General features: G+C 32.9%; 1 protein-coding gene across 9 annotated transcripts in view; it reads right to left on the bottom strand.

Annotated features, from left to right (window-relative positions):
• Position 1: 1 nt before the first annotated feature.
• LOC106870398 (beta-hexosaminidase subunit beta) overlaps positions 2–13,994 on the bottom strand; it is a 93,761-nt gene continuing 79,768 nt past the window's right edge. For all 9 annotated transcript variants that reach the window (XM_052966620.1, XM_052966623.1, XM_052966611.1 and 6 more), the window contains 5 exons: positions 10,589–10,760; positions 6,781–6,871; positions 5,544–5,648; positions 2,990–3,107; positions 2–1,305 (listed from right to left, as the gene is read on the bottom strand). In XM_052966620.1, the coding sequence (XP_052822580.1) occupies positions 1,066–1,305; positions 2,990–3,107; positions 5,544–5,648; positions 6,781–6,871; positions 10,589–10,760 (726 nt within the window). In that variant the 3' untranslated portion in view covers positions 2–1,065. The remainder of the gene's footprint in view (positions 1,306–2,989; positions 3,108–5,543; positions 5,649–6,780; positions 6,872–10,588; positions 10,761–13,994) is intronic.

The following is a 13,994-nucleotide window of genomic DNA, read 5'->3' as shown; positions in this document are numbered from 1 at the left end:
GTTACAATGAACTATTGACAGTGTTTAAACTACACAGTAGACATTTTTTTTTTACCTAATACAAAATAAAAGTCAACTAAGTGTTCTTTGAAGACAGGGGAAGCAAGCTACTAACTTGAAAGTGAAACTGCAAGCATCTATTGCACAGGTGGCAACAGCATTGGCAAGTTGTCAATGTAAGTCATGTAGTTTACAAAACTAAACTTTTATGAAGTCCAAGATAAATGGGACAATATCACAAAAGTTATCAATTTTCAACAGATTTTTGAAAGAAGTATTTAAGTATTTAAAAGGTAATCAGTGGAAAGAGATACCTTTGAAATGAACTTTTGTCTTTTCTATGATGACAGAATCTAAACAATATTGAAAAGGCAATAATGACTTTAAAATTAATTGTTGATTTAAGAATTAAAAAAATATCTTGCATTTATTAGCTTTTATGTTTATAACAAGACAAAATCTGGTAACTTATAAGAATAAAAACAAAATGAAAAAAACAGTATCGAAGAATTGTACGTTGTAGTATGGAAATAGACAGTGACAGATTTTTCTCTTATTCTAGATATTTATGAATAACTGAACTGAAGATTATCTCCATGCATCAAACATTCAAGCTTTACAATGTGGGGTTGTTAATTTTAAAAAAATGTATATAACCTTCAATAATTTTTTTCTAGAGTTCTCAAGTTAAAAAAAAAAATGAAAGAATAAATTATTTCTTTACTTTCATTTCTAGTATGTTTCCATATAAGGAAACATTGTTTTAATAATTTTTTTTCCATGAAAGTTCTTTTCTTTTCTTTATTTTTTCTTTTATGTCCTCCTCAAATATCTCATCAAAGCCTAAATAAATGAAGACATTGAATTATATCCGTTTTTCCCTGTAACGGGAAAATACAATCCACAGATGAAAAACTTCATCAATGAGGCCTAAGAAAAGAAAAAAAAATGAATGTTTATAACACATTCCAAAAAATTATTCCATGTAAAACCGGAAATAGTAAAGTTTGGAATTATCATGGTAGATGTTTCTGCATTGAAGGGATAGTTGGGAGGGAGGTGAATTTACATGATTTTCTGACGCCAAGGATAAATGCGTTTTAGATCCATAATGTGTACCCAGATAGTTGTGTAACACATGACATAGAGTAGTAACAACAACATAAAGGTGAACATGATAGTCCGACTGCGACAAGCCTTTAAATTGCCAACCAAGCCACCATTGTGAGAATATTGTACTAGAACTCCTCCGAGCAAAGCAGCAACAATAAACACTGCCACAAATGTCAAACCATCAGCATCAACCTAGAAAACAAAAACAGAAAAAAAAAAAAAATTAGAATAGATTTTGTTACATAGAAATTGTCTTTTATACTTAAATATGACATCGTTATTGTTATGGTAGAATTTTACATATCATTTGCTTCTTTTATAGATAATCGCTAATTCATATATACATACAAGATGGGTAGAGCTAAATGGTAAATATTCAGCCAAGAATTATAGAGCAAATGAAATGGGATTATTTGGTATAGGCATGTAAACAAATACTACACAGTGAATAAATGTTCAAGAAGGAAACAAAGATTCTAAATTGAAAATACAAAAGTTCAACAAGTCATAAAAGAATCAAAGCAGAAAGATAATAAATATTAATATCAGAAAGATGATATATGAATATTATGATAATATATGAGTGTATATGGCTACTACTCGTAAAGATATTTTATTTTTAATTAACTATCAAATATTACTACTAGTTTTTATCTTTTAAATTTGTCAAAACTATATTAAAATACAATAAAATGGAAATTAGTATCTACTTAACAGATATAAACTGAATCAGAGAGGCAATATTTTTCTTATGAAATATCACATTTGAAAGGATTTGAATCCATATTCTATTGACAATTAATCCAAAATAACAGTTTTAAGTTAGTTTCACATTTTTATATATTTGGACTAAATGGTGTAATATTTCTGCTTGTCAATGATTAAAGTAGTGAAGATATTGTGAAATCATGTAGGTAAAGCTATGAAGTACCTAGTTAGATACTGGGGAGTAACCCTCAGGTCCAGTGTTATATCGGGGACTGCATACTCAGAATTGCAGAGTTTGTAAGAAAGTTATGTCTATATATTCTTATCTATGTTAGTGAGAAGTGTCGTAGTAGCCAGAATGGAACAGGGTAGACTTGGTTGTTACACCAAGGTGTTGACTATTTGGAGTTTATCAACTCAGCATAGAATTAGGTCTGGTAAGGTATTCAAATATTCAGCTATTTGGGTGTGGGTACATGTTTTGATTTGCTTGAATCAAGTAATAGAGAGACAGTAATTCTGAGATTATGAATTACATCAAGAACCAAAGGCTATAGACTACTCATGGCTTCCTAGAAATAACAGAAATAACACACTGTGTTAGATTTGTGTAACACAATGTATTATTCATGTTGGAAATGAATTTAATGATAATTTACTGGTTATGTTTCAAGAAATGACAGAATAAAAGAACATTTCTCGTAAGCAAAAAAAAAAAAAAAGGTTTTTCTCAGTACAAAAATCATACCATATAAGGTGCATGTAAAAATTCTGATGTTTCATGAAAATAAAATATCAGGAATGAATGGAGAGGGGCTACAGGAATTGAACAACTTATGTTGTTGTCCAATTCCTGTTGATGACTGAGCTATGAGGCAACAATAACAATGTAATTACAGCAAAAGATGTCAGATACATCTATAAAATAGTTTCAACATATACTAACTCTGTACTCAAAATTGTTTTTACAGTTACAATTACAAGGGAGAAAAAAGCCACTTGTTTATTACTGAAAAGACTAGGTCACATGTGATGGATTATGTTATTGATTGAAACTTATTTATAGTTTATGAATAAGAAATTGTTCAAGAAACAGGTGATCATTTAAGTGCTTGGATTAGAAAGAAAAATATTTTTTGAGATAATATCAATTATAAAGGATACTTGCCGGTTTTGAACAGCCTTCACAGTCATGTTCCTGTACAATTGGCCGATCATATTCTCGCATGCGCCCATGACGAGGACAGTAGTCAGGCCCATTAATCTGACCAACACGTAGACCACGACTATTAGAAAAGAAATTTTAAAATATTAAAAACAAAATGTACTATTTTTCAAACTAACTATACTGATAAGAAATATTTAAAACATGGCGTAGGCCAAATATAAACAAAAAACAAGAAAAAAATGACCAAAAAATTCAAATGAAAATTTATTTAAAAAAAAAAAACTAAAATTAATAATTAATTTTTCTTAACACCTCTTTCTCCAGCTGGCAAAGCCATGTATTCTCTTCAGTTAGAAACTTGTTCTTGTTCCTCTACCATACTATCACTTCCTTCAATACTATACCCAACTCAATTGAGGAGGGTCTTGTCTGGTAAGGACTCAGTAACCATACTATTGCTGGTGCCAGAAAAAAAATGACACCCAGTACACTCTGTAAAGTGGATGGCATTAGGAAGGGTATCCAGCTGTAGAAACCACATTAAGAAAACATTGGAGCTTGGTGCAGTCCTCTGACCTATTGGTTCCTATTGAATTCACCAGCCCATGCCAGCATGGAAAATGGGACATGAAATGATGTAGATGATGATGATGATGATGATGATGATAATAATAACATCAGTTTACTACACAATGTAATATTACCTCAAGTAAGTATAAAACCTCAAAAAGAGAGAGTGTAGGAAAAATGGGAGCAGTGATTTTTATACCTTTCCCAAAAGTATTAGTGACATAGACTCAGAGATTTGGCTTGCTGGGAGTTTATTCAAAAGTGTAAAAGATAATAGACACATATAAAGTACATCTGTGGTTATCCAAAAATTATTCTGAGATGCATGATCTATATTTAGTTATCATTCATTGTGGGATCTTACTCTTTATTAACAACTTCATTTACAGCTGCTGCTGCAAACATTTTATTCAAGTTTATTTTTCTGTAGTAAAACTTACGTGACAGGATTTCAAAAGGCTATTCAACTACCTGTTACATGTATAATAAAAAATTTGCACAATTAAATTCCATCCCATACTGTATAAATATCTTCCCATGAACTTACAACTTTGGAAAATTTAAGTTTGAGAAAATGTTAATATGGAAGTAAATTAAAGTACTAGTCACCCAATTCAGACACCAATTTCTAGTGGAGATTTATTTTATTGTCAAGAAGGCATTTATAAATATTCTTCCACATCTATACACTTAATTTGATTTTGAAAATTTGGATAATTACATAAGCTATTATAAGTGAATGTCTCACACCTTCAATTAATAACACTGGGGAACAAATTTGAATGTTTTGTCTATTGAATTAGATTTGACAGTTAGTTTCAGGTAATTTGGGTGTGCTGAGCATGAATTTTTACTTGGCTTTGCTTTATCAGGTTCTGATTTTGGAGTTCGTCAAACTACGTAAGTTAGTCACTAGTATACTATAATTTGCCTAAATGTAATTGTAACTTAGGTACATAAACAAAAATTTACAATAAATATTAATAAGAATCTCAAAATTAAAAGGCAAGTATGAACATACAGAAAAGGTTTTAAATCTTATTAAATATAGGGAGCACAAGTAGATCATATATGTTGACTTAAAAATGGTTAATGCTCTGCTAGGACAACAAGCAGGGTATACTAAATATCCCTGCTTCCTTTTCTTATGGAACAGCAGAGCCAAGGAAGAACATTATTTCGAACAAATCTGGCCGGCAAGATCATCACTTACTGGCAGAGAAAAAAAATGTAATTAATCCCCTTTTAGTGACCAGAGATAAAATGATATTTCCTCTTCTGCATATCAAACTAGGACTCATTAAACAATATGTAAAATCTTTAGATATGAAAGGTGCATGTTTCAAATACATAATTTCAAAATTTTCAAGTGTAAGTTATGAAAAAAATTAAAATAGGAATTTTCGACAATCTCCAAATAAGAACATTAATTAAAGACTGCAATTTTCCTAATGCCATGAATGAACGTGAAAAAAAAAAAATGCCTAGTTCTTATCCATGGAGTTGATAGAAAACTTTTTAGACAATTATAAGGCACCATCACAACCAATTTCCAAGTAATTCAGGTGCTATAAGTGACAAGGAGAGAGATTCCATCAAGATATCAAAATTATGGAGGAACGGTACCAAGGACACTGAGATTTCCACATAATGGCTGATTACTATTGGTGCTTGAAAAGAGACCTGCCATCAACAAGCAAATACACTAGAAAGTCTTATAAAAGAAAATTTTTGCCAGAGTGAAAGCTTCATACAACTGCAAATACCTGTTGTTAATAAAGAAATCCTTAATTAACAAAAACATTTATTAGTTATTTTTAGCACATCACAAATACCTCATATTTTCACTAATTTTTAACATGCAGTATATATGTAATCAATGACTAATGTTAATCCATTAGCCAAAATGCAACTCTTACTTGACAAAAATGAATGCCAGCTAAAATTTTAATACCTTTCATCTCGAAATTTAATTTAAAATTACCTTAGCATACGGCATCTGTGCTCATAAAGTCGCTGACCAGCTTTGTCAATATCTTTTACATCTTTACTACTCCATAAACGTTCAGCTGTTGCAGAAGCAGCAGGCCTGTGAAAGGTATAGAAAAAAATCACTAGAATATAAAAGAACATGAAAATATGACAAAGAAATTTCAAAGCATTACACTTTTATTCCTTTATAATAAATGTTTTCAAAATATATCAAAGATGAAAAAATAGAAGAATTTCTATTTTATCTCCAATATTTCTAAAAATGATTGTGGCTGTAAGGTAAGAAGTTTGATTCCCAGCAACATGGTTCCAGGTTCAGTCCCACTGTGCTGCACCTTGGGTAAGTGTCATTTATTATAGCCTCAGGTCAACCAAAGCCTTGTGAGTGGATTTGGTAGATGGAAACTGTATGTGTGTGTCTTTATGTTTGTCACAATCAACACTTGACAACTGATGCTGGTGTGTTTATGTCCACATAGCTTAGAAGTTTGGCAAAAGAGACTGATAGAATAAGTACCATGCTTTAAAGAAAAAAGGTACTGAGGTTGATTCATTTGACTAAAATCCTTCAAAGTGGTGCTCCAGCATGGCTGCAGTCTAATGACTGAAACAAGAAAAGATTATGTCTTAAAACAGGTTTGGGGATAAATTTTTCACTGATTCAGTTTTTATTTAAGAGGGATAGTTTGTCTAACAACAAAATGTCTATCTTGAAAAATAGATAATTAAATTAAACATTTTTCCTTTGTTTACAAAGCCTTTTTTTTTCCGGTAATACTGAAGAAATCTGAATGGACAATTGTCCCTTATCTTCAAAACATGCTATCAAAACTATAAGTAACACATCCACATAATGTAAGATAGAAATAGTTTTGCTTCTTTACAAGAAATATTATATTTTATGAGATAAACTCGTGCCTGCAATAGCGCCCATGCCAGTGCCATTTAAAAAGCACCCAACACATTCTGTGAAGTGGTTGGCATAAGGAAAGACATCCTGCCATAGAAACCATACCAAAACAGTCAACTCAATTCTGCACAGCTCTCTGGCTGGTCAGCTCCTGTCAAACTGCTCAACCCATGCCAGCATGGAAAACACATTAAATGATGATGAAGGATGAAACTATAAAACTTATTATTATTACAACTGTTTACAGCCTTAGGTTGCATGTGTGTGTGTGTGTGTGTGTGTGTGCGCACACACACATTATATTAAATTACTCTATTACCATAAACGTGTCATAATTTCTTCATTGTCAATATATTCAGACCAGAGACAGGCTTCACCACCAAGGACATCGGACTCTTCAAAGTCATAACCTATAAAAAAAAAATTAAGAAAATAAAGAAATAAAGATGAAGTAACCATAACATCTGTACTAAATATAGTGTTAATTAATCATAGATGGTAAAATAATAATCAGTGTTTGCAGAGTTCAAGTAATCAAGGAAGATAACAAAAAACAGACATATGTCAACATTGAACTGAATTACATATCAAAAGCATGTCAGGAAAAAATATGGTTTCAAGTCTAAGCTTGCCAATTTTATCTCCCACCTTTACAGCTTAAGCTACAATAGTAGTCTATAATGTAAACTAAGTCAATAGAATAGACCTTCAAATACTTTCATCTTTCAACTCCATATTTTTATATTTTCACAATTGTTTTATAAGCTGCACTGGTAAATTTTAATAATAGTTATTTAATTGTCTCAGTATTATACAAATTTGCTTGAAATTATCAGTAACCAAATATTTTCATTTTTACTTAACTCAACTCCCTTGTAATTATTATTAAGCACAAAACAATTTCCATCACAAAGTCCAGTCCTTGTGGTGTTGTGGCTTGTATGCCACAATGACTCTGAGAACTATGTAAGTAGATTGCAAGCTCCTGGTAGCACCCCTCCCCTATGCTGGACAGTCCAAAGGATAGAGGCCAAACTAATATGTATCACCTCTCCACAGAGGTACAAATGGGTTTTTGTAGGTCCAACAACCCCTACTTAGAAAAAAAAAAAGCAGTCATAGAAGCATTGAAGGCAATTCAAAACCAACAAGGGCCCACATCTCACTACCATGTAGTATTTCTGTTCATACACATGCACCATACCACCTTCCTTTCACTTGGAGATAGAGACCTTTGGTTGTTGACAGAGGTAAAAGCTCTCTGATCTTTCTCCCCACCTATTCTTATTTTAGCAATGACACTTTTGGAACATCCCCCTCCACTACTAATTAGGTCACCTAGGTAATGGAAATTATCCACTACCTCTGGAGAGCCTTTGGGGCATTTGTAGACTTTTTGGCATTTGTGCATCTTCCACATTCAAACACTACTTTCTCTGTTAACCTTCCTATTATTCTACTGCACCTCCTGTGAGTCCAGAGCTTGAATTGGGTACACCATGTGCTATGTATCATCATAATTTTAATGTCCACTTTTCCATACTTGCATGGGTCATACAGAAGTTATTGATGCAGGTTTCTATAGTCAGATGTCATTCCTGTTGCCAACTTAAGCCTGTTTCCAAACAAGGTGTGTGTGTGTGTGTGTGTGTGTGTGTGTGTGCATACGTGTGTTGCTGTGATTAATTTGTTTGGGTTTGTGTGACAATCAATTCAAGTATTTACATATCTCTTATTTGAAGAATAGTTGGAAATTCGTAAAATTAGTCTTTCTAGCTAAGAGCACTAAAAAATGTTGCTCATTCATTGCTTTTTGGATTGTATAACTGGCCCCAATTGGTTGGTGAGCCAAACAAATTTCATCTGTCCAGTAATGAACAAATTTCATATGTCTTCTAACCAGATCATAATATTTGTAACAATGTGGTCATGCAGATGATGGAATATCAATGATAAAATGGATGTGTGCTACCATGGGTTGTCCACAAACATTGAAGTTGACCTTAACAGGAGACAATTGCGACAACAGTTTGAATGAAAGCAAACAAAGTGGTTGGATTAAACATCAGAATGGGTCTGCAGGTGAGATGACACAAGAAGATGAGGGGTGATATACTGTACAGCAAATAGACAGCACAAAGAAGAGATGCTTTATCAATGAAGCCTGATCATAAGTGTCATTGAAGAAAATGTAAAATCTCATTTTATGAAAGTTACAAAAGCTCATTCAAATATGTACATTAATATATCAACAAATATTTGCAAGTATTCTTTTGTTTAAGAAGCTTGCTTCCCAACCATGTGGTTTTGTGTTCAGTCCCACTGCATGGAACTATAGCTCTGGGCTGACCAAAGCCTTGTGGATGGATTTGGTAGATGGCAAATGAAAGAAGCTCATCATATGTGTGTGTGTGTATATATATATCTAGGCATGGCTGTGTGGTAAGAAGCTTGCTTCCTAAACTCATGGTTCCAGGTTCGGCCCCCAGCATGGCACCTTGGGCAAGTGTCTTCTGCTATAGTCTCAAGTCGACCAAAGCCTTGTGAGTGGATTTGGAAAATGGAAACTGAAAGAAGCCTGTCATATATATATATATATATATATATATATATATATATGTATGTATGTATATATCTATGTGTGTGTGTGTACGTGTTTGTTACCCCACCACTACTTGATAACCAGTATTGGTGTGTTTGCCTCGCCATAACTTAATGGTTCGGCAAAAGACACCGATAGAATAAGTACTAGGCCTAAAAAAATAAGTCTTGGGGTTGATTTGTTTGACTAAAACCTTTCGAGGCAGTGACCCAGCAAGCATAGATAGTCAAATGACTGAAACAAGTAAAAAGATAAAAGATATATATATATATATATATATATATATATATAATAAATTGATTCCAGAATTAATCTTTTAGTTTTATAAAGTATTTCATATAAGATAGTTGTGCTATTAACTAATAATGTCTTTAAATCAAGTTCTACTTTATATTATACGATGTGGTGTATTGCAACTGCTCCTTGTTATAAATACTATACAAATACAAAACTTTTTTACCAGCTGAGTATAATATTTCATGATAAATAACTCAAAATTGAGTCATACTAATTAGCATGATTGTAAATGGTAGTACAAAAGATTGTTAATCAAAATGGTAGAGATTATTATTTCAAACAGAGCATTTTGTCCTAAGATATTTTAAATTCACCCATGTTATTTAGTGAACATTTATTTATTCTTCTAATGCCTAGACAGAGGTCATGCAAAAAAAAAAAAAAAAACCACAAAAAGGGAAGTACACGCATGAACATTTTATCTCCAGGACTTCGAAGTCTGATGAGTGGAAATGGAAGAAGAAACCACAGTTCATAATATTATTCAGATTAGAGACCTTGTCAAAATACTTGTAATGAGTGACTGATTAAGTCTACCATCCAGACCAAGTATAGTCTTTTAACAGGTTTCTACAGTTTGTGCTCATCCATTTTTGCAACATGGCTTGGGTTCATTCTAGGTTATAGAAGAAACTTGCCAAAAGCGCTGCATAGGGATCAACCCCAGATTGTAACTGAAAAACATGCATCTCAATCACATGGCCATGGCTGTGCCCATATGGTGAAAGAAATCAAAATCATTACAAGCTTCTCTAAAGATTATAATGGTAAAAGCTAAACATGAAACTGCTGACATTTATTTTTAATGATTTTGTCTGGAGGAGGGAGTTGAGTATATGGATTTTGCAGGCCTTTTGAGATCAGAGTGATCAATGTAGACAATGTTCTGCAGAGAAAAGATTGGAGGTAGTGGTTAGTGCAAGATGCAATATTGATGATGACAAGAAGTGGAGAAATTGGGAGGACATGGATGGCAGTGGCAGTGACCAGCCAACTCTTCAGATCAGATGACACAATAGTTTTAGAAAAGGCAGAGTGAGAAGACAGTACATATAAGAGTCAGAGGTTGGATTGTCCATACCAACAATGTGGTTGTTTTTGGATGCTGTCTAGAATTTGTCATTGTATAGCAGCAGCTATAGTTTGATTAAGCTGTAGTATGATTAAATTTAATTCAATATTTGAAACATTAAATCTTTTATCTCCCTAAAATATTAAAATGACTTACCGCCACTAGTATCAGCAGGGTCACATGTGTAATATTTTGGCCATTTTATGCCATATTCAATGAGATCCAAATACCAACAAGTAGAATATACAATTTGATGACCTCGTTTTGCTGCTCGCTCAACATCAAACATATCACCTTGCCAAATCTGAATGATTGTATCGTTTGGAAGCTATAATTGAAAAAGGAAAAATACAAAGGCCAATTTGATAGAAAATAAAAACCAGTGATCTCTACTGGACTTGACAAAACTATTTTAAATGTACTTATATCACACACATACGCCAACAGATATTTGAATGTGTACCTATGACTATGTAGGGGAATGCTATAGAAAAGAAAGTAAACACTCAACAAGACACATCTAAAACTCAGTTTTTTTAATTCCTGGGCATACCATACCTATTTCACTTCATTGGGAAAATCATAAACAACAAAAATATTGTTTCTCATTTCCCTTATAAGTCAAAAATTTAATGCTGCCCTTGAAAAAGAAATGAGAAAGAACTAAATACAAGTGGAAAAAATACTTTCTATTGGTTCACCCCATAAATAATGTGGTTCTTTAATACTTCTTTTATTTTTCAAAATTAAGACAAAGTTCTTTTTTAATCTAGAATATACTCTCCTCCATTTTCTACAATGCTCTTCCATCTATCTGGTAGATTTGCAAGGCCCCTCTTCCAAAATTCACTTGTCTGTGATGAAAAATTTGCCTACGTTAGGAAGGGCATCCAGCAGTAGAAACTCTACCAGATCAGATTGGAGCCTGTTGCAGCCATCTGGTTCACCAGTCCTCATTCAAATTGTCCAACCCATGCTAGCATGGAAAGCAGACGTTAAACAATGATGATGATGAGTACTGTTCTGACGTCATCTACAGAATTCATATTTTTTCTGTCCAAATGATTTGAAAATTGAGGAAAAAATGATAATCAGATGGGGCAATGTCCAGCAAATATGGTGGTGGGGCATCGTTTCCCATTCAAACTCCTCCAGCCTTTGGAATGTCATTCTCGCTGCATGTGGTCGAGCATTATCCTGATGGAAGAACACCTTTCGTCTGGAAACCAAAGATGGTCATTTTTATTCTCGTGCTAACTTAAAGCCACTCAAGCTGCTTGCAGCAGATCTCCTTTGTTATCATTTGGTTTGCATTTAAAAGTTCAAAGTGGACTAAACCTTTCATATCCCATCAAACAGATAACAACACCTTACGTGGATGAAGACCTTTAGCCTGGGGTGCCATTGTTCTCCTTTCCCTACCCACTATCTTTGGCACTTGACATTTTTATAGAGAACCCATTTCTTGTCACCAGTCATTATTTGGTCCATAAATGAATGAACATTCATGAGACGTGACAATAAAGAAGAGCACACATTCACTCTCTGCGCATGATTAGATTCGGAAAGTTTGTGAGGAGCCCACTGACCCAATTTGCTGACTTTTCTGATGGAATGCAGGTGTCAATGAATGGTTGAGTGACCAAATACAAGCTTCTCTGCTAGTTCCTCAACAGTTACGATGGGATTTTGTTCCATCAGGGTTTGCAGGACATCCTCGTCGAGCTCTACAGATCTTCCAGGATGCGGCTCATCTTCTAGGCTGTAGTTTCCGGCTCAGAATTTCTGGAACCACTGTTGACACTGGCTTATGCTCAATGTCCATTCTCCAGAAACTGCATTAATATTCCTCGCACTTTCTGTTGCGTTGTTGCCGTTATTGAACTCATAAAGCAAAATATATTGGATATGCTCCTTTGTCACTTCCATTATAGCTTTGAAAAAATAACTGTTAAAATTGAACTGGACTCTTCAAAATTACACTAAGAATAAACCATGGTAAAATTACTACCTGCTTTTATAGCAAGTTGATGCAGGTAGTTTATTCCATCCCCACTCCAACTTTTAGTTCATGCAATTGAAAAAACTGCATTACTTATGGGATGACTCAATATTATTATGATATATTTGTATGCTATTTAACAGCTGTGCTTATTATATTTTTTATCACTTCCATATTATTTCTCAAAACTGAGAGAAGATAAACACTTTAAAATTAATCATGTTTATTGATCATTGGTATCTTGTATGAAACATTGCATTATTACTTCACCATATATCTCTGTCTTGTACTTTTCAATTGCTATTGTCAGTGCACACAATGTCTATGCACACAACATGTGTTGACACTTTATAATAAATGCCCATTGCCTTGTGTGCTAGATGTCTAGCTGCTTTTGCGTGTGAACTGCAGTGCATGTAAGTGAGTGTGTGCATGCGTAGGTATATTTATATATAAATATACAGACATACTTATAAATACATATATATATATAATACGTGCATATATATACATGTGCACATACACATATCATCATTTAATGTCTGCCTTCCATGCTGGTATGGGTGGGACATATATATATACATATACATATAAATGTATAATATATGCATATATATATGTATATAGACATACACATGCACATAAGTATATAAATATAGTAATGCATCTAAATATGAGTTACTTTCTTCTTGGAGACAGCTTGTAAAGTGAAAACTTGTAAATCAGAGCAATAATTTCCCACAGTAACAACAAAATTTTATGCCATCATTTTATTTTGTCACTGTGAATATGTGTCAGAACAAGTGCTACACACACAAAATGGTTGTTTAACCTTTTATATTTATTATAAAATAAAATTTGTAAACCTGGGGTCTCATAAAGCAGGTCCTCATAAAGTGAGGTATTACTGTATACGATATATGCATATATATGTACATACACACATACATGCATATATATATATATATATATATATATCTCTCAGACTATCTGATGAAGGTAAGCAAGCTGAAATTTTGAAGTCACAGTCGACCTTTTCTTTTAAAAATTAATAAATATGGACTCTACTAAAAGGTACTGAGTAATCCTTTTGTTTAATGTTAAATTGTTTTTATGTATAATCCGGCATAAAAACATGTATATACACACACACATATGTTCGTTTGTGTGTGTGTTTAGTGTAAATATAATGAATAATAACAAGGACAACATAAGAGGAACAATTTTTAACAATTATGGTATTGGTTTAATGTTTAATAGGAAGATAAAATGCTTTAATGTTTTGGGCATTAGGCCTTCATCACAAGAAGGACAAAGGCATAGAAAGAATAAAAAAGAGAATCAGTCAGTGAGAAAAAAACTAGGGAGTGTGTATTTGGGAGTGTTAGAAACCAAGTGAAAATGCTTTCTATGGTGGCATTAAGAAAGGAAGGGATGTGTGCGTGTATATGGAAGTATAAAAGTATGTGTGCCTGTGTAGTATATGTGTATAGAGGTGTAAAAGTGTATATCAATATATATATATATATATATATATATATATATATATATATATATATA

Source organism: Octopus bimaculoides, chromosome 1, assembly GCF_001194135.2.
Source record: "Octopus bimaculoides isolate UCB-OBI-ISO-001 chromosome 1, ASM119413v2, whole genome shotgun sequence".
NCBI lineage: Eukaryota > Metazoa > Mollusca > Cephalopoda > Octopoda > Octopodidae > Octopus > Octopus bimaculoides.
The sequence above is the reverse complement of the archived record's forward strand: the minus strand, read 5'-3'. Positions and strand labels throughout refer to the sequence as shown.